This window comes from Chelonoidis abingdonii, chromosome 4, assembly GCF_003597395.2.
Source record: "Chelonoidis abingdonii isolate Lonesome George chromosome 4, CheloAbing_2.0, whole genome shotgun sequence".
Classification (NCBI taxonomy): Eukaryota; Metazoa; Chordata; order Testudines; family Testudinidae; genus Chelonoidis; species Chelonoidis abingdonii.
The window spans coordinates 115,587,246-115,607,554 of NC_133772.1; the positions used below are offsets into that span (position 1 = coordinate 115,587,246).

The 20,309-nt window shown below is 44.4% G+C and overlaps 1 protein-coding gene and 1 long non-coding RNA gene across 3 annotated transcripts in view; one reads left to right on the forward strand and one right to left on the reverse strand.

The window, feature by feature from the left end:
- The window catches only part of GTF2A1 (general transcription factor IIA subunit 1), a 45,990-nt gene extending 33,396 nt beyond the window's left edge, over positions 1-12,594 (reverse strand). Inside the window, exons 1-2 of one of the 2 annotated variants that reach the window (XM_032797591.2) lie at positions 11,661-12,594; positions 1,110-1,211 (exon numbers count right to left, since the gene is read on the reverse strand). In XM_032797591.2, coding sequence (XP_032653482.1) covers positions 1,110-1,211; positions 11,661-11,690 — 132 coding nt within the window. In that variant the 5' untranslated portion in view covers positions 11,691-12,594. Of the gene's footprint in view, positions 1-1,109; positions 1,212-11,450; positions 11,561-11,660 lie in introns of those variants that run through there. The other variant, XM_032797592.2, reaches the window with a different exon arrangement.
- LOC116835102 (uncharacterized) lies at positions 7,724-19,788 on the forward strand. Its single transcript, XR_004376123.2, has 2 exons — positions 7,724-10,873; positions 15,025-19,788. It is a non-coding gene; the product is annotated as an uncharacterized LOC116835102 (long non-coding RNA).
- The last annotated feature ends 521 nt before the right edge of the window (positions 19,789-20,309 follow it).

Genomic DNA, 20,309 nt, shown 5'->3' on the forward strand with positions numbered 1-20,309 from the left:
GCTTTTTAGAAAAGTCAAACCCCAGAAGTCACTGGCTAAGCAGCTGGAACAAGAGTATGTTATGTGTTAACCCAACTTTTCACAATGACAGCCTTTTCTGCAGATGCAGAGAGAATATCTTCTTTATTTCAGTTTATTCAACTAGTTCAGTTCAGTGACGATTTCATTCAAAGTTAAGAAACAAGATGGGAATTAAAAAAGCAGGAAAGCCTGTGTTCTTCTGCCAATCTATGAATAAAAACTCAATATGAGTGGATGAGAACAACTAGCTCTAAACTCTTGAAAGACATGGTACTAATTTGAATTTTCATCCAAATATAGCTTGACATAAATCAAACATAAAAATTAATAATCTAGTATTTTACAAATGCATCATTCACATTTTCTAACATAAAATATGAAAAAACTAAATCTGAATAAATGTAAGATGAGCTATATATAACTGTAAATAAATGTGCATAGATACAGTGTATTCTCCTGGTTAGCAAAAAGAAGCATCAAATTTAGCTTACAGAGTATATTTAGTTGCAAATCAACATGCTTTAATGGTTACCAACCATTAAGAATCAAATTTTCTTTAGGAAAAGAACCAAAAAGATTAAATGCAAAGCAAGATTAAAATTTATTATTTAACTCATTCCTATTTGCTGATTTAAATCATGATTAAAATCTGCAATTTCAATAATTCAGATTTAAATCAATTCACCTGACCCCTAACTGAACCATCATGGAAAACTTTGCCTCTTGGCTAGAGGACAATAAACACATGACCGTACCTTTTTAAAGGACTTAGATCCTTAAAATCCACACAAAGCCCACACTGAAACACGATCCCTGTTGTAAACTTGATATAAGTTGATGTGCAACAAATACAACAAAGTGCATAATGGAGGAAGGTGGAGAAAAGAGCAAATTCACTGTACATCTAAGATATACTTAGGAAGATTATACCATACATAGCGATATCTCAACTCATGTATCAAGGGTATGAGTGCATTGCTTAGACAATGAAAATTCACTGTTTTTTACTACATGGAGCAGTAAGCATTATGTCATAGGCTGGTTAGTACGTTACGGAGCTGTAAATACTGAGTCCAACTACAACTTACTGTTTTGAGTTCCAAAAGGACTTGTTCATCTACTCCTTCATCCAGAAAAACTTCTCGGACATCATTGATGACATCTTCAATTACGGACCTGTACAGTTTAGGCTTTAAAAAGTTATTAGTCAGGGTTGCTTGTTTTGTAAGAGACTTAATATTCTAGTATTAACGTAACTAAACAGAGTTTTAAAAAAACTCCTCCGAAGGAATGCTTTGAAAAGGCCAGATACCGTAACAACCCTTGAAGCCAGTCTCACAAGAAAGGCCAAAGATGGACAGAGCAAAGAGATGAACTACTCCCTCCTTCCCTCAAAGTTACCACCGACAATTCAAGGCTGAGGCACGCTGGCAGATCAATGAGAGGAAGTCCACACTACCACTAAGTGCATTGGCCTCTTTTCATTTTCAGAATGAGTATATCAGGCTCCAAACCAGCACCTTTATGAGTGCTGACGCCTCCTAATTTTTTAAAATCTGTTCAGGGTTTAGACACTTTTGTTTATTTGCAACATCTGCTCAGCACAGTACTGTAAACAGGTTATATTAGCTACTAAAGAGGATCCCCATCAAGGTACCCAACTCTACTACATAGTTTTGATTAATATTAGTCAGCTAAGATTTATTTTAAGTGATCAACGTTCAAACACACAAGAAAAAAACTCCATGTGCAAGCTGAAGGCTAGCGGACAATACGTTATGTATAAAAGAACTTCTACTGCATTTACTGTTCTTTAAAAACAAAGAAGCAAAGTGTTTTGAAAAACAGACTCCAATACTTTTAGTTCATAACAAAGATCAAATACAAAGAAAAAACTTAAGATATATACTATGTTTGGTCACTTAAGATATGCAGGGGAAAAACTAGCAAAAGCCGTACTGCAGTTTTACAGCATGTTTCTTTACAACAAATGCATAATCCACCTATGAAGATCTAGTTTCAGATTATATTCAATCTCAAGTGACACAAGTGATCTAGTAAATCCCTTTCTGTCCATATCACAAAACTTCCACATATAGAGAGATTTTTGCTTTGTGGATGTCTAGTAATGGAGATAGAAGTGGTGCAAGTCAAAATTAAGTGGGTATGGGAAAAGTTGCAGAGGAAGATTCTTCACCTAATTTTTTAAGGTGCTGCACCAGTGTCATTCTACCAACACCTAATTCTATCTTAAATTTTAAAGATATTTTTCTATCAATTTATCACTTTTCAATATTAAAATATACTGCTATAAACCAAGTAGCTGAAAAATGACAATCCACCATTTTGTGACTCCTATCTCTGCATAGAGAATTTGATCTGAAATACTGAGAATTTGATCTGAAATTTTTCTTGTGTTGCCCTGGGAGATCCAGATTATAGCAAATGAGCTTAAAGCTCAGTCTTCCACCTCTGATACAGGCAATATGTACCAGGGCACCTTCTAAAGTCAACTTCTCTACTTTTTTTTTTCTTTTTTAAGGTTAGAGACTTGTGTACTTATATGTTAACCTTCAGCAAGGTATTAGTTAAATGTACGTCTGCACATGAATGTCTGAAACAAGCCTTGAAAACTGTAAATAACTGTACAGCATTAGTACTTTAGTTCTAAGCAGCGCACAATTTAAAATGAGAAAAAAAATGTCAAGCAGTGTTAATGGGATCTTGTGTTTACTTTGAGACTCAGTTCATAGTAGATGGAAAGCAAGACATCCCATTTAATAATAATAAAAAATTAAGAGATATTTTCTGCAATAAACTAACTGGACTCACCTTATGACAATCTGAGATGTGCTACTTGATCTATTCTGCACATCATGACTAAGTGTATTAGAGGTGTCACTTTTTGGAAAATGACATTAGCACACTCCTGCAAACAGTTATACACATGTATAACTTTAAGCACATGAATAATCCCACTGAAGTCAATAGGACTACTGACACACTTGAAGTTAAAACACACGTAACTGGTTGCAGAACTGGGGCCTAAATATCTTGTTCAGAGTGGACAAAATGAATAGCTGGTCCTATCAACAGAAAACTTTAAATGAGCTCCGGTGATGACAAGAAGAAAGCCCTAATATTTTAACCAGCATTTTCTCCCTCTCCCTGAGCTTAGCCCCCTAACAAGTCTGAAGAATTTTATAAATATAACTTTTGTAACGTTATGTGCTAAAACATCAATGCTCAGATATAGCCAGCAACTTCACAGCCCAAACCCTACCTGTGAATGTTTTAATATATATTTTCTTCCTTTACCATAAAGCAGTGGTCCCCAACCTTTTTGGCTGGCAGGCGCCAGCCGAAGGACCACTGCGGCAGTGGAGCACCTGCTGAAATGCCGCCAAATTTCGGTGGCATTTCGGCAGCAATGCCTCTTGATGATGTCGCTTGCCATCGACAAGCGGCGTCAGCGAGAGGAGTCCCCGCAGAAATTCGGGGGCGACGCCTCTCAATGACTCATAGACTCATAGACTCGTAGGTCAGAAGGGACCAATATGATCATCTAGTCTGACCTGCACAAAGCAGGCCACAGAACTACCAATATCCACTTTATAACAACCCTAACACCATGACTGAGTTATTGAAGTCCTCAAATTGTGGTTTGAAGACCTCAAGCTTCAGAGAATCCACTAGCAAGTGACCCATGCCCCACGCTGCAGAGGAAAGCGAAATAACCTCCAGGGCCCCTGCCAATCCGCCCTGGAGGAAAATTCTTCCCGACTCTAAATGGCAATCAGCTAACCTGAGCATGTGGGCAGACTCACCAGCACCCAGGAAAGAATTCTCTGCAGTACTCAGATCCCATCCATCCAACATCCCCTCAGAGACCATTAAGCAGACTTATCTGCTGATAATCCAAGCAATTGCCCAAATTACTATCCATCATATCATCCCTCCATATACTTATCAAGCTTAGTTTTAAAGCCAGATAAGTCTTTTGCCCCCTACTTCCGGAAGGCTGTTCCATGAACTTCACTCCCTAATGGGTTAGAAACTTCGTCTATTTCAAGTCTATCTTCTAATATCCAGTTGTACCATTTGTCTTGTGCCTACATTATATAAGCTTAAATAATTCCCTCCCTCTCTAACGTAATCCCCTGATATTTTATAGAGCAAGCATATCCCCCGGAGCCTTCTTTTGGCTAGGCTAAACAAGCAAGCTTTGAGTCTCCTTTCATAAGGAAGCTTTTCATTCCTGGAATCATCAGTAGCCCATCTCTGAACCTGTTCCAGTTTGAATTCATCTTCTTAAACATGGGACACCAAACTGCACACAATATTCCAGGTGGGGTTCACAGTGCCTTAATAATGGTACTAACACCTCCTTATCTTGCTGGAAATACCGTCGCCTGATGCATCCTAAACGCATTTGCTTTTTAACGGCCATATCGCATTGGCGGTCATAGACATCTGCTGCAACAATACACAGGTCCTTCTCCTCCTCTGTGCAACTATATTATATCTAAATTTCTTATTTTAATCCCTAGTGCATGACCTGCACTTTTCACTATTATTTCATCCTATTACTATTACTCCAGTTTAAAGGTGGTCAATCTTCCTGTATTGCAATTCCGTTTAGCAATACCCCAGCTTTGTGTCATCGCAAACTTTATAGAATTCCCGTCTCTGTGAGTATTAATAATAGTAACTGTCCAATCGATCTTGAGGGACTCCACTAGTAACTCTTTTCAGCCTGACAGTTCACCGCTTCAGTATGACCCGCTGAGTCTCCCCTTTAACCAGTTCCTATGCCCACTTACACTGTCATATTCATCCATCTTTTCCAATTTAACTACTGTTCGCCCATGTGGAATCTGTCAAACGCCTAATCGAAATCGAGGTAATTTAGATCTACCGCATTTCTTTGTCTAAAGTAATCTGTCACTTCTAAAGAAGGAATAGGTTGAGTTTGCACGATCTACCTTTAGTAATCATGTAGCCAATTCAATAATAACCTCAATGTCCTTAACTCTTTCTCTTTAAAATGTTTTCCAATTAATTACTAAACCTTACATCTACAGACGTCAAGTAAAGGCTATAGTCACCGTCACTTTTCCCTTCTTAAAATAGGAGATAGCGTTGCAATCCCAGCAGTACATACAACCCCGGAGTTTACGATTATTGTTAAAAATTTCGCTAAAGGTGGTCGCCAATTCATTGCAGTTCCTTGTATCCTTGATGGAATGTCCGTGCTCCGATTTGTCCATTAAGCTGTAAGTTGGCTCTACCTCAAGATTGGTAATATCACCCGCATATCCTCTCCCATTTATTCACTCATCATCCCTAAACTCCTCACTATCTTTTAAAGACTGAGGCAAAGTACTATTATTATGCCATGCCATTGTTAGCTTAACCTAACCATTCTCCTCAGTGTATAACGCCACTTCTTCTTTCTTTGTTTTCTTCTATTTTATGTGCTGTAGAACTTTACTACTGTTTTAATCTTTGCAAGGTCAGTTTTACATGCTTTTAGCTCCACTTTATCCCTACATGTTCTGAACCTCATAAGGAGCTCTCTTGCTACCTGCCTTCTTCCACTCCCTGTAAGCTTTCTGCTTTATCCCTAATCCCTGCTCTGAGATGCTTGCTCATCAGGCTTGGCTACAACTAACTCTGCCCATGGTTTCTTTCCCCTCTTCTTGGATGCAGGTTCGACAGGTCTCGCAGCTTCGATCTAAATAATTCAGCCTCCTTCCGCATTTAAATCCAAGTTCTTCCGGTCCAATCCACTTCTAAGCTATTTCCTGTAACTTCTTGTAAAATTACCCTTAGAAAAGTCAATAACCTAATCCCAGATTACTTTGTTATCCTTCCATCTAGTTTGAACTGAATCGGCTCATGATATCGAACAAATTGCCCCCACACCATTGTAGAGTCATCAAACTGCTTCACACAAACCAAATCTCAAAATGGCATCCCTCTTGTCAGGTATCAAATTACTGGTGAAGAAATCCATCACCTATCACATCCAGAAAAATCTGACCTATTTCTTGACAAGCACTTTCCAGTTATATCTGGGAAGTTGAAGTCTCCCATGATCACACATTTCCCTTAGTTGTTACTTCACTTAATGACATTAAAGATGTTCTACATGTCAATATCAGATCCGGCGGTCTGTAGCACCCTCAAGATAGTCTCAGGGAGGCTTCAGTACTGCTTTTAAATTACACCCCATGGTATTTTGCCCAGACAACTCTGTCTTATCCATTCACTCACTTTTTATTATTCATTACAGTAACCTCATCATTGAGTACAATGCTACTCACGCCTTGCCTTTCTCCTTCTTTTTAAACGCCATAGCTTAATACCTGTACTCCAGTCATGTAATATTCACCAGGTTTCTGTTATCCTATAATTCTCGGTTTCACTTCCTGACCAGTTAGCTCCAGTTCCTCCTCTTGTTACCTAGGCTCCTCGCATTAGTGTACAGACATTTATTTTTGGCGTTTGGTGTCAGTGACATTCTTTACCCGTTGTGCACAGACATTCTACCACCAGCATCACCTGTTAGTCTAGTTTACACGGTTTTTCCTCCTTGGGTCAATTCTTCGGTCCACAAGCGTATCCCCTCTCACTTTGTTTAATTCCCTCTCCAGGTTAAATTCTGGCGTGGAGATCTCCTGGACATCTCCCAACCATCTCCCCCAACTTCCTAGTTTAAAGCTCTCTTAATGAGGTCGGCGAGCCTCCATCCTAGAAGTCTATTTCCCTCCTTACTTAGGTGAAGTCCATCCCAAGAGAATTTGGGGGGCGACGCCTCTCGATGACATCACTTGTCGACGGTAAGCGGCGTCATCGAGAGGCATCCCTGCCAAAATGCTGATGTGGCATTTTAGCGGGTGCTCTCCCAGGGCCAGGACGCAGGCGCATTAAGATGCGCCCGCGGGCACTGCGTTGGGGACTCCTACTATAAAGAATAGTTTTTGAAGAGTTTTCCCCTGTATATTTTGTCATGCCCTTGACACATTAATTTTTCAAGATTGCACTAATGATTCAGAAAAATGGTCTGGACTCATCAAGGGTGTCCCCCCCTACATACACCCCTAAGTACTGGAACTAAGTGTGCTGGTGGTGCTGCTGCACCGCCCCCTGCCCCCCCGAAGTAGTAAAAACAACCCAAATACATGGTTTCTGCCTTCAGCACCCCCACTATAAAAATTGTTCCAAATACCCTGTCAACTGTCCAGCTCAGAAGAATTAATTCCCTCTACAGCAGCAGTGACTGTTTTAAGAGCTGTCCATACAGGGGCATTCAGGAACACCACAAAGTGTTCCCTTCAATACTTTAAACCTAAAGAACAGGCTATCCAGCACAGCCTCAACTTCTGACCTGAACAGAGAAGCATAGAATATGAACTTAATTTCAAATCAGCATTGTGTGTGAAAATTAACAAGTTACTTTTAGCAATTAATGTCTATAGAGTTCTTAATTTTGATTTGTGTACGTACACGATTTAAATTCCTAGATTTGAATTACATCTGAAAATTCCTTCCAAATACTGCTTGCTCACTCAGAAGTCAATCCTGGATATTGTATTACTGAACAGACCTGGACAGAATTTTACTCATCTGGAACCCTTTCTAACCTTTTTTGAATTTTCATGTCAAAAAGATAATTGAAACATAACATTTGAACAGAACCCTGTTTCCTTTCAGTTGCTCTTTCCAGTTCATGTCCCAAATGGGACAGCAGTTTGTAAAGAACTTCTCTCATGCACATCCTTTTCTTTGACTATACATGTTAGGCATAATGCCAATTATAAAGATGCATGCATTCTCAAGAGAGGACATAAGTTACATAAATTGACTTGTATGTATAAAAAGGAAGAGATGGATTATAAAGCTCACAAAAATGTATCTTTACCTCAAAATCAATTATCTGACTACTTTACCACAGAAATTTGCTGGAACAGCCAGCTGCCACAGCATTATTTATTTTTATTGGGGTAACTAATGATTAGACATATATATATGTAAGTCCCACTGCTTGACAAAGTTTGAGAAATACAGACAATAAAGGAACATGGCGTGCAACAGAAACTTAAAAGTTGGCAATTAAAATTAGAATGCTTTCACCCACTTTGTATTAACGGAAGTACCTCCCTTCTAACGTCTGTACTATAATGAATCTCAGCCATTTATAGGTGAATGCAGACCCAAAACACAAGAATGATAAGTGTTTAACAAGCTCTGTCCTAACTGCTACATACAGATTAAGAAAAATTAACACCACTCAGATTTTCTCATTTACTTGTTTGGGTTTGAGAACCCATGATATAACCAACAACTTTATATGAAGGTTTACAAATTAGTGCTCCCTCTGCTGGGAATGGAACAAATTGATTGTAAGAGAAATTTTAACCCCCTTGGTCCCTTCGCACTTTGTGACAGAAACTGATTTGAAAAGAAAGCTATAGATGCACACACTACATTTTAGAATCCAAAGAACAAACACCACCAAATTGTTTTAAATGCTACAAGCCATTTCAGCTTAAATTTCTTTAATTACTTTTTTTACTTTAAAAGGGATGCTCTTTATTACACCTAAAATTTCTTACAACTTACTTTTGCAACAACTAAGATTCCTATAACTAGAAGATTAGAAGTTTGTTTGCACTCTTTGTGCACTTGACTGCATGTTGCATATAGCTGCTTTCACAATTTCCCCTATATGAAAGGAAGTTGGTGAATTCATATCCCCAATCTGTGTGGCTCTTTTACTTTACAACAGGACACAGAAATAACATCTTTTAAAATAAACAGTAAAATGTAATTGTAAAACCACAGGAACTGGCAGGTGGTGCATGGAGAGAAGCAGTACTTGAAACTACATTGTCTTTTTTTTTTTAAATGATTAAGTTTTAAGTTGTTGGAGTCCTTTTATTACAAATTAGCTATAACAATCTACTATAGAATTCTTGCTTGTATTTTCTTTTTAGCAGAAAGAAAACTGTTAATGGTGACTTAATTACAGTGAAATGTTAAAAAAAATTGTACAGTAGTAGTTTAGCCCCAAAATTAATATATTAAAGCTATAAACTGGTCATTTCTTTGAGAATATTTCTGTTCATGTTAGTATGCTAGCTAAGGTTAAAATATCTGGATCTATTACCAGACCTGAACTCCACAAGGTTAACTGCACCAGTGTCTAAACTATCTTTAGTGGTCAAGTCTTAAATGAAAAATAAAATCCTACAGAGAACTTGCCCTTTACCCCTTTTTAGTCTGTACCTCAGTCAGATACATTTTAAGGTTTTATTTTGATTATAATCTTTTATTGCTACAAACTGAACTTTCCAGACATGGTTGTTTTCTAACAGCTTTCAAAAGCTGTGCTGTTTTAGTAGACAGGTGCAGCTAACTATCTTTGTACAACAGAGAATTCAAGTTTTAGTAAGGTTTTGAAACACCAATATTTGCAAGCAGTTTAGAGTTTCTCCAACATGCTTCAGAATAAATACATTCTTTTTTATACTGCTTCCAGCTTATTATATAGTGAGATGAAACACAAGACACTAGGCTTTGATCTTAGCTCCAGGGAGCAGAGATGAAGTAGGCCTTTTTTGTAACAAAATAAAAAACCCCGAAACTATCAGAATACAGCCAGTGCTTTCTGAAGGGTCTGCTGACATTTATATTCAGATCCTCATATGCAGACACTGCACATGGCTTATGGAACATATAATAAACTGCAATGTACAGAATTACTGACTAAAACGATTGAAACCAAAATAAAAAGAAAATACAAAAGAAACAAAAATCACTTAACACTTTTATAAGCCTGGCTCTGTTATGATATAAAGAGCTATCTGGTACTTTATATATAAATATTTTTAAATTTGCCTATAATACTGGTGTTGATATTACATCCACAAAAATTATGAAAAACTTCTAAAAATTCTACCCCTTCCTGGAGGGTAATAACATGTCTGTATAATCAATCAGCTTTATCACCTAGAACAGATATTTTAGTACTACAGAAGTCAGCCTACAATCTATTACCAAAATTTAAACATTTTAAATATGTACAGCTTCACAGCTATAAAACTTTTGCAAAGTATTATAAAATAGGTATCCCACCTTCTCTCTATAAAATACTGGATAAGAACTATTTTAGTTCAACTACCAGTTTACCCCAGCAGAAAAGGCACTTAATAGGGCAGGCATATTTATAGACTATTTATTGCACTGCTTTCAATAACTAAGGACTCCAGAATACTTTCAAAAAGGGGTGGGGGATTGGTTGTCTTTCCCTAAACAACACACACAAAAAGGAAAGAAAGCTATTTAATTCAACAGATTATTAAATCAATTAAGGGAACATCCCCCTAAATAAACTAACAGAGATAAGCAACTGCTACTTTACAACCCCGCAGCTCCAGCAATTGGGTTTAAGAGCAGCAGAATATTGAAGAGGGGACTCTAGCTAACAGCTAAGCAGAAAAAGCGGGGACTGAGTGACAAAGAGATCGTGTCTGTCTCTCTTTCAGTCTCTGCCTCTGGTGCATGCACCTCCCAGCAGCTCTCTCCCTATTTAAAGGCTGATGTGGTGTTTAAATGGAGAGGCGGTGACGTGGGGCTGGAAAGCACCTTCCCATCCTGGCAGAGTCTATATTAGAGAGCGGCAATGGCTCTATATAAACAGGGCAGCCACAGGGAGGAGGAACACAAGGAGCAGGGAGACAGAAAGGCAGGGGAAGCCATGATGGATCTCACAGACACACAAACAAGGGGCCCAAGCCTGCACCGTAACCGCCCGGACTCGGGGTTTGTCGGCAGCTTTTTGGGGGTAGGCTTGTGGATGATTTATTCTTGTCAGAGGGGAAGGGAACGAAGTGATCGGTGGGGCTTGGTGGCTACACAGATTTATGTGACTGCTTATTGCACACCTATGTGAATACAAGTAAAACAAGCCACCTGAGAGCGCAGAAGGCATAAGGGGGGGGAGGAAGGGATAAGTTGTTTTTTTTAAAATTACTTCTTTGCCTCTAGGCGATGCTGGAGGGGGGTTTCTCCTCCGTCAGCCGAGTCTGCAGGGTTGGGACAAGTGCTTTTCAACCATCGCCTCCTTCTTATAAAGCTACATAAAATGGCTCCAGCAGTGCCAGGCTGGGTTCCACACATGCCACCAACCCGCCGCCTCGCCCCGCTCCCCGGCGCGGGGGCAGCGCCTGGCTTCTGCCGGAGCATCTCCCCTCGCATCCCCCGAGGAGCCTCTCGCCCCCTCCCCAGCCAGCCGCCAGCCTGATGGCGGAGGTCCCTCCCGCCCCAGGCTCGGCCCGCCTCGGGGCTCCTCGCTGGGAGAAACGCTGCCTGCTCGCCGCTCGGCTCTCCGCCGCCGCTGCCTCCCCCAACCCCCGTCCCACCTCGCCGGCTCTGGCGGGTCCCGGCGCCTCTCCCCGCCGGCTCGCGGCTGGGCTCGCCTCCACGGGAGCCTCAGCAGAAGTTGGCTTTTGGCTGGGGGGCGATGCCCCGCCGCCCCAGCCAGGCCGGCCGTTCCCGCGGCGGGGGGGGGGGTCTGAGTCCCGCCTGTGTCGCCGCCCAGGGCCCCCCTTCCCGCCCGGCCCGGTCCTTACCACGGGGTTTGTGTTAGCCGAGCTCGCCATGTCCCGAGCCCCCCGGGACACCCCCACCGCGGCGGAGTCGCCCCTAAAACAATAAACCTGCCCGTCGCGTCCCCCCCCTGAGCCCCGCGCGTCCCGTCCTGGCACACGGGGAGCCCCGCGGCCTGGCCCGGCCTCGTTCGCCGGCCCTCGGGCTGCAGCCGCCGCCACCAGCCGCCTGCTCTGCCCGCTTCGCCCCTTTATATAGCAAGAGCCGAGCAGCTGCGCGAGCGACCAGGGCGAGAGGGGAACGCGGGCGGGGGAAAAGCGAGGCTGCGCGCGAGAGCGTGTGAGACAGAACTCCACCCGCTCGAGGTCACGTGTCAGTTTCGCTCCGCCGTCATGACATCTACTGAGGCGGAAGTGGTGGAGAGGTCACGTTATATGCTCCCGCGCTCAGATCTATCGAGGCGGAAGGAAAGGTTCTGCTTAGTGCCTCTGTCTAGCGCTGTAGCCTGGGAGTCACCACTGCGGCCTCCGGACACGCACAGCGATTCGACCTGCATTGTCCGGGAGGCGGGGCCTGCAGCTGGCTCCCAGGCCGAGGTGTCAGAGCTCGGGAGGTGTACACAGTCCAAAACACTGGAAAATAGAGGCCGTCCTTTTGACTCGCCTGTGACCGTGACACTGAATGTTGTTAGCATCGTCTCTTACATCACAGTATATATCATAATCTGCTAGCAAGTAGCAGCTGATCTGTGGATCTAGCCCTGCTTGTCTGGGACAGCTGCCTCCATAGTGCATAGGACCAACGAATGAGAATGAGTGGGAGTAAATTAAAAAAAAAATGGTAAGAGGAAATACATTTTTACACAAGGCATAATTAACCCACAGAAGTAACTTCCGGAACATGTTATTGGAAATATTGGCAAAATAAGATTTTAAAAGAGTTAATTAAGGCTATTCATTGTTACTTTATAGAGGGTAACGTTTCCTGTTTCTACCATGCTCCCATGCATTCCTCAGCACTGTGATCTCCCCATGCTTTCTCCACACACCCTTGCTGGCTACTCACAACTGGGCCCCAGCATTGCCTCAGCTACAGGGGCCTCTCAGCCCAGGCCCCTCTTCCCTGGGGGGCCAGCAGACCCCGTTCTCTCCTGGCAGCCCCTGTCTGCTGCTGTGCAACACAGCTCATCTGCTGCTGGACTGGCAATGGCATGAAGTGGGATATGTGTGTGCAGCTAGATCCGAGAGTCCTCCATGGCTAGCAGCCCCTTGCAGCACCAGCACAAACAGCCCATCCCCTGTCCTGATTGCCAGACCCCTGGGTTCTATCTACGGGGGGTAATCTATGTATACAATCCAGTTAGATTTTGCGGCAGTGGGTATACAGGCTCCGGGATGCTTGGGTCATACCGACTGCACCAACCAGGGGTGCAGTCCCTATATATCTCCAGACAGGGGATGGCACCCCCATCCACATTGTCCCTCCGGACTCCTGGGTTCTAAATTGAAATAATATTCTAAATAGGCCCCCATAATCTCATAATGCCTGGTGTGATTGCACCACTTTAGTTATGCTAGTGAGCTATATCTTGGGGACCTCTTGGTCAAGTGATCCCAAATCTGGATCAGTAACCCTACCTCTCGCCCCCATGAGTCACACAAAATTTCATGGCAATTTGAATAACCATGATATTTTAGAGCTTGTCTTTCCCTTAATTAATTATAACTACAGCTCAGGCAGGTTCCCTGCTATAATAGACAAGATACAAATGGGAGGGAAGGGAAACAGGCACAGAGAGGTGATCTGACTTGCCCAAGGTCATACAATAGGTCAGTAGAGCTAGGAACTGAACTATTACCACCTGAAAACCAATCCTGTACTTATCCACTAGGAGGTTATAGTGCAGGGGTCGGCCCCTACTGTGAACAGCGAGGAGGAACATGGGGAACTATCTGCTTTTCATTCCCCTTGAAACTTAGGCAGGGGCGGGCGCACAGGGCACTGCAGAGCAGTTTGTTTATGTGCATCAGGATGTCCTGTGAATCCTCCATAAAGATCTCAGTGAAGCTTTCATGGAAGTACTCTGCAATCCTCTGCCAAAGGTTCCTGGGGAGGGCTGCCTTATTTCTTCTACTGTGGTAAGATACTTTCCCATGCCCTTTAGCAATTACTTTGGCAGGCACCACTGCAGTACACAGGCTACCAGCATATGGGCTGGGCAGCATTGGGATGCCAGCAGCAGCTGTGCTCTCTCTGCCTCTGTTTATCTTAAGGAGTGAGATATCAGCTAAAATCACCACTGCCCGTAGAAAATGGTGTCAGTATTCAGTTCCACTGCTCTGTACACAAATACTCATGCCTCTGAGTTATTCCCCTGCCCTTATTTTCCCACCCCCTACACCCAAGGACTATACTCAACATGGTTGGTGCTGTGACTGGTGCCACCAAAGTAGGGTTGCCAACTTTCTAATAGCAGAAAACCAAACACCCTTGCCCCACCCCCTGCCCTGCCCCGCCCCTTTTCTGAGGGCTACCCACTCACTCTCCCCCACCCGCACTCACTCATTTTCACCAGGCTGGCGCAGGGAGTTGGAGTGTGGGAGGAGATGAGGGCTCCGGCTGGGAGTGCAGACTCTGGAGTGGGGCCAGGGATGAGGAGTTTGGGTGCAGAAGGGGGCTCTGGGCTGAGGCAGGGGGTTGGGGTGTGGGAGGGAGTACAGGCTCTGCAATGGGGATGCTGGTGGGGCTGAGGGGTTTAGAGTGCAGGAGCAGGTGCGGGAGGGGGCTCAAGGCTGGACAGGGGATTGGGGTGTGGAAGGGGGTTCAGGGTGCAGGCTCTGGGGGGTGCTTACCTCAAGTGGATCTCAGAAGCAGTGGCATGTCCCTCTGGGCGTCTCCTAGGTGGAAATGCGGCCAGGCAGCTCTGCACGTTGCCCCCATCCATAGGTGCCGCCCCTGCAGCTTCCATTGGCCATAATTCCTCCCTGGCCAATGGGAGCTGCCGAGCCGGTGCTTGGGGTGGGGGCAGTGTGCAGAGTCCCCTGGATGCCCCTAAGCCTAGAAGCCAGACATGCTGCTGCTTCTGGGAGCTGTGCTGAGCCAGGGTGGGCAGGAAGCATACTTAGCCTTGTTGCACCGCTGACTGGACTTTTAGCAGCCCGGTTGGTGGTGCTGACCTGTGCTACCAGGGTCCTTTTTTGTCCAGGTGTTCTGGTTGAAAAACGAACACCTGACAACCCTAGCACAATGCTATATCAATTCCAAGGGGAAGTCAGAATGTAGTGCTCACAACTTTCTGGGATCAAGGGGAGTGAGTTCAGTATCCTAAGTTTCAATTTCTGTCATGAATACCACCGACAATGATACCTTTCCGTGTTGTATCTGCAGCTGCTGCCATTGTGGCCTGGGGGGGTCTCTCCCTCCACACCCATGGAACATCTGAGCCAGATAAGGAGGAGAAAAGAGGACTCAGGATGACATGTTGCAGGAGATTCTGCCAGTGTTGCATCAGAGAGTGACACCAGGGCCTGGAGGATGACCCTTACAGACAACATGCAGAAAGCAAAAGTGGAGAGAAAAATTGCCCTGGAGTTCAAGCAGGAAAGGAGAGGGAGATGCACTAGTACATAATGGGGCTTCTCAGGCAGCAAACAGAGATGCTGTGGACTCTGGTAGACCTGTGCGCAAGAGTCTTGTGCTGGCCTCCCTCTGCAGCCTATAGACAACTCAATGTCTGGACCTCCCTACACCTCCCCTCAACATTCCATGTGGCATCAAGGACCACTGCACTACCCCCACCACTCCACCGTGGGGAACATTAAACACAATCACAACTGCACATACATTGACCTGTGAAAGACGTGGTTGGTATATGTGTACCTGAAATGGAAATGATTGTTCTTTTCCCTTCATAATTTCTGTTCCCTTAATTTATTATGGTTTATAAAGTGCTAAATGGTGGTTTTATTTTCCTGGCTCATGTTACAGAATACAATTCTATTTTTTGGAATATAATTGAGCTTTGTTAGTTCACAACATATGCTGACTAGTGCTAAGCAGGGCTGACATCCACCAATTTCCTGTTAGTTTATTTTGTCACAGAACCCATAACATCAATCTCAGACAGTATTAACAGGTGCATTGTCAATGTTATATTCCTACATGTAGCACTCATTGCAAGATTCATACTACGCTGCAAAAGAGCAAGGCTGGGTAGAGCACACTACAGCAACACACATACTCTGGCTCACTATTAAAATGTTCTTTCAAAGCCTTCCTGAGCTATACAGCTCCACATTGAGCTCTTCTAATAAGTCTTTTGTCTGGCTGTTGAAATTCAGCAGACAGCCGCTTCACCTCCGCCCTCCATTCCAACAAAACTTTCCCCCCTTGGCTTCACAGAACACAGCAGGCAGATATAACCATTGGGATATTTTTCTGACTGATGTCAAATCTTGTGAGTAAACAATGCCAGCGACCTTTCAAATGACCAAAAGCACATTCGACTGTCATGCTGCACCTGCTGAGCTGGTAGTTGAATTGTTCCTTGGTGCTGTTGAGGTGGCCAGTGTACATCTTTATGAGCCATGGGAACCCAGGGTATGCTGGGGCAAAAGAAAGTCCCTGCTTGCAGCTTTCTGAACAGTCCTGGGTTCTTAAAGATGTGCACATCATGCACCTCCCCTGACCAGTCCACACTGATGTCAGTAATGAATTCATGGTGATCCACCAGCACTTGTATTACCATGAAAAAGTAGCCCTTTCTGTTGATGTACTCTGGCAAGGAGGTCTGGTGCTAAAATAGGGATATGTGTACCATCTAGCACCTAGTTTGGGACCCCAATTGCTGAAAAACCATCCACTATGCCCTGCACTTTGCTCAGAGTCACAGTCCTGCATAGCAGCAGTCGATTAATGGCCCTGCACACTTCCATGACAACCATCCCGGTGGTGGATTTCCTGACTCCAAATTGGTTCTCGACTGACAAGTAACAATCCAAGTTTCCACAGTGCAATCGCCACTTGCTTTTCAGCTGGCAGTGTGGCTCTCATTTTGGTGACCCTATGCTGGAGGGTTGAGGCAAGTTTGGCATGCAGTTCCAGGAATATGACCTTGTGCATTCAAAAGTTCTGCAGCCACTGCTTGTCATCCCAAACCTGAATTACATTGTGATCTCACCAGTCGGTGCTTGTCTCTTGGGCCCAGAACTGGCACGCCACTGTCTGCAGCTGCTCCGTGAATGCTGCCAACAACATGGAATTGTTTCTTTCTATGGCCCACAGAAGTCTAGCCTCCAAGAAAATGTTATGTCCCCCCTCTTGCTGCAGCTCTGCAATACTGCAGGAACAGACCCCTGAGCTTGAAATGCTCATGACAATAGTACAGAGCTGTGCAGGCTCCATGCTTCTGTCAGAGAGGGTAGACAGCAAGGAAGGACATGCAGGTTTATGGGGATTTTGAAAAGAGCCATCAAATATTATGCGGTGCAGATGAAATTATGGGATGGAGAACACTGCATTGTGGGAAGTGGAACCCATGCTCCCAGTCACCCCTGTATGACTCATTTGAGCCGCAGAAGGCATTGTGTAAACTTCCCACAACACCCTGTGCTGGATGGTGGTGAGTTGCACAGAGGGATACTTACCCATGGTGCACTGCATTCTGCATCGATACAAGCGCTCCTGCTGCTGATGCGCACCGGTAACATAAGAAGTGTAGTGTGCACTTGCACAAGCAGTATAATAACTGTGGTGGCTGTATGTCAATGTTATTTAGGTCGACATAATTTGGGTAGTGTAGACATGACATAAGTCTCCCTCTTAAGTTATTGTCAACTTCTATTTCCCTTTTTTAAAAAAACTTTATTTTCAGCTCTTTTACTCTCATTTGCCGTCCTGCAAAAGTGAAGAAATGACAATAAATCCAGAGGGTTTATATAAACTCAGAGAAATTAATACTAAACCACAGGATCAGCTTACAATGTTTAAAAAGCATCATCTTTCCATCATATAGTGAAGTTACCTAATGAAGTCTGTGTAATGTTTTGAGGAACGTGATATATTCCCTTAACCCTGGAAACCACTGTTAGATGCATTAAGAATAGCTAACATATTGATTGCTCATTTGGACAGCTGAATAAAGCAGCTGCTGGCTGAAACATCCCGTAGTAATCAGTGAAGGCCATTTATCAGCATGCTGTTCAGCTCAAAATCCTTTCTCAGATCCACTGATGCAGGGTCTTGTGTGTGGTGAGAGTCTTAACTGCTTTTTTAATGCAGTTATTTTATTACCTGGGTTCCTTATTCCTGGGGTTCATGGATCACAGCCAATGAAGTTTTGTCTGTTGCCAGAACTGCATCATCAGTTGAACAGTGATGATTCAGAACAGTTGGAATCTGAGGGCATGGCTGCACTTGCAGATGTAGAGCGCTGTGAGTTAAACCTGCCCTTGGAGAGCACAGTAGGGAAAGCGCTGCAGTCTGTCCACACTGACAGCGGCAAGCACACTGGCATGGCCACATTTGCAGCACTTGCAGCAGCATTGGGAGCAGTGCATTATGGGCAGCTACCCCACAGAGCACCTCTTCCCATTCTGGCGCTGTGGCTTGTGGGAAGGGGGCGTGGAGTGCAGGGCATTCTGGGTCCTGTCCCAATGCCCCATGATGCATCGGTTCAAATCCTAGCATTCCCTTTGCTTCCGTCCACATTTGGAGCCATCTTTCAATGTTTTTTTGTACTGCATGCTCTGTCTTCCCTTTCAGTCTGTGGGAACGGAGCCCGAACTGCTGAGGTGTATGCTGACGAGTCTCACTAGCACATCACATTTGGCAGTTGAGTTATTCCTTATGATCCAAAGTGACAGTGAGAGCTCCGACGATATCGACTCAAGTAACGCATATGACACGAGTTTGCTTGTGGTATTCACGGACATGCTTACCACCGTGGAAAGCCACTTCTGGGGTTGGGAAACAAGCACTGAGTGGTGAAATCACATCATCATGCAAGCCTGGGATGACGAGCAGTGGCTGCAGAACTTTTGGATGAGAAAAGCCACTTTCATGGGATTGTGTGAGGAGCTCACCCCCACCTGCGGCGCAAGGACATGAGATTGAGAGCTGTCCTGATGGTGGAGAAGCAGGTGGGTATTGCAGTCTGGAATCTGGCAACTCCAGACAGCTACTGATCGGTCGCTAACCAGTTTGGTGTGGGAAAGTCGACTGTTGGAATCGTGTTCATGCAAGTTTGCAGGGCCATTAATCGCATCCTGCTCAGAAGAATCGTGACTCTGAGTAACGTGCATGACATTGTGGCTGACTTTGCACAAATGGGTTTCCCTAACTGCAGAGGGGCGATAGATGGCATGCATATTCCAATTCTGGCACCAGCCCACCTAGCCTCTGAGTATGTTAATCGGAAGGGGTATTTCTCAACGGTTCGCCAGGCACTTGTGGATCACCATGGGCATTTCATTGACATTAGTGCAGGCTGGCCCAAAAAGGTGCATGACACATGCATCTTTCGGAACACTGGCCTGTTCAGGAAGCTGCAAGCTGGGACTTTTTTCCCAGAGCAGAAGATCACCGTAGGGGAAGTCAAAATGCCCTTTGTGATCCTTGGAGACCCCGCTTACCCTTTAATGCTATGGCTCATGAAATCCTATACAGGGAGCCTTGACAGCAGCGAGGAGCAGTTCAACAACAGGCTGAGCCAGTGCAGAATGACTGTGGAGCATGCTTTTGGCTGTTTAAAGGGCTGCTGTATGGGATGCTGGACCTGGCCAATGACAGCATCCCCGCCGTTATATCCACGTGCTGTACCCTCCATAACATTTGTGAAGGGAAAGATGACAGATTCACTCAGGCATGGAACTTGGAGGTTCAACACCTAGAGGCTGAATTTGAACAGCCAGCGAGCAGGGCTATTAGAGGGGCCCAGCGCGGGGCTGCAAGGATTAGGGATCCCTTGAGGGAGCAATTTGAGGCTGAAAGCCACCAGTAATGTCTGGTGCTCTGCATGGGAGTGAAGTGCAGTGCTTCCAATGTTAGTAGGACTCTGTGTTTGCTACACTGATGTGCAGTGCCTATTTCTTTCCTGGGCTCAGGTATCTTTTACTTTATGCAATAATAAAGAATGTTTTCAAAGCCAAAAAATCCATTTATTGAAAAGAAAATCCATTTATTGAAAAGAGACACAACTGCTTGGGAAACAGAAAGGGCAAGGGAGTGGGGAACAGTACAATCACAGATTTGCATATGTCCTGTCTGGAGTGCTGTGCAACGAGTGCTGCACTTCAGGATGGCTATACTGCATGGTGATGAGGGTTGAGTGCAGTGGGTAAGGGTCGTGGTTTTCAGGGCTCGGTAGTGAAGCTACAAGTGCTGGAGGCAGCTGGTGGTGGTAAGGACCCGGATGTTGGGGAAAATGGGTTGGAGGTGACATGGGGGCACAAGGGAAAGAGTTTTGGGACAAGGGCTGCACGGGAGGGTAGTGGTGGGGGTAGTGGTAGCACTCCGCCTGCATTGCTATGAGTGCCTCTATCGAGTCTGCTTGGCGTTCCATGATGCTTAGCAGCCGCTCTGTCCTTTGGTGCCAGTGACCCGCATTCTGCTGGCGGACCCTCCTTTCACTCTCCTGCCACTCCTGCACTTTTTGATTTTCATTACTTGAATGC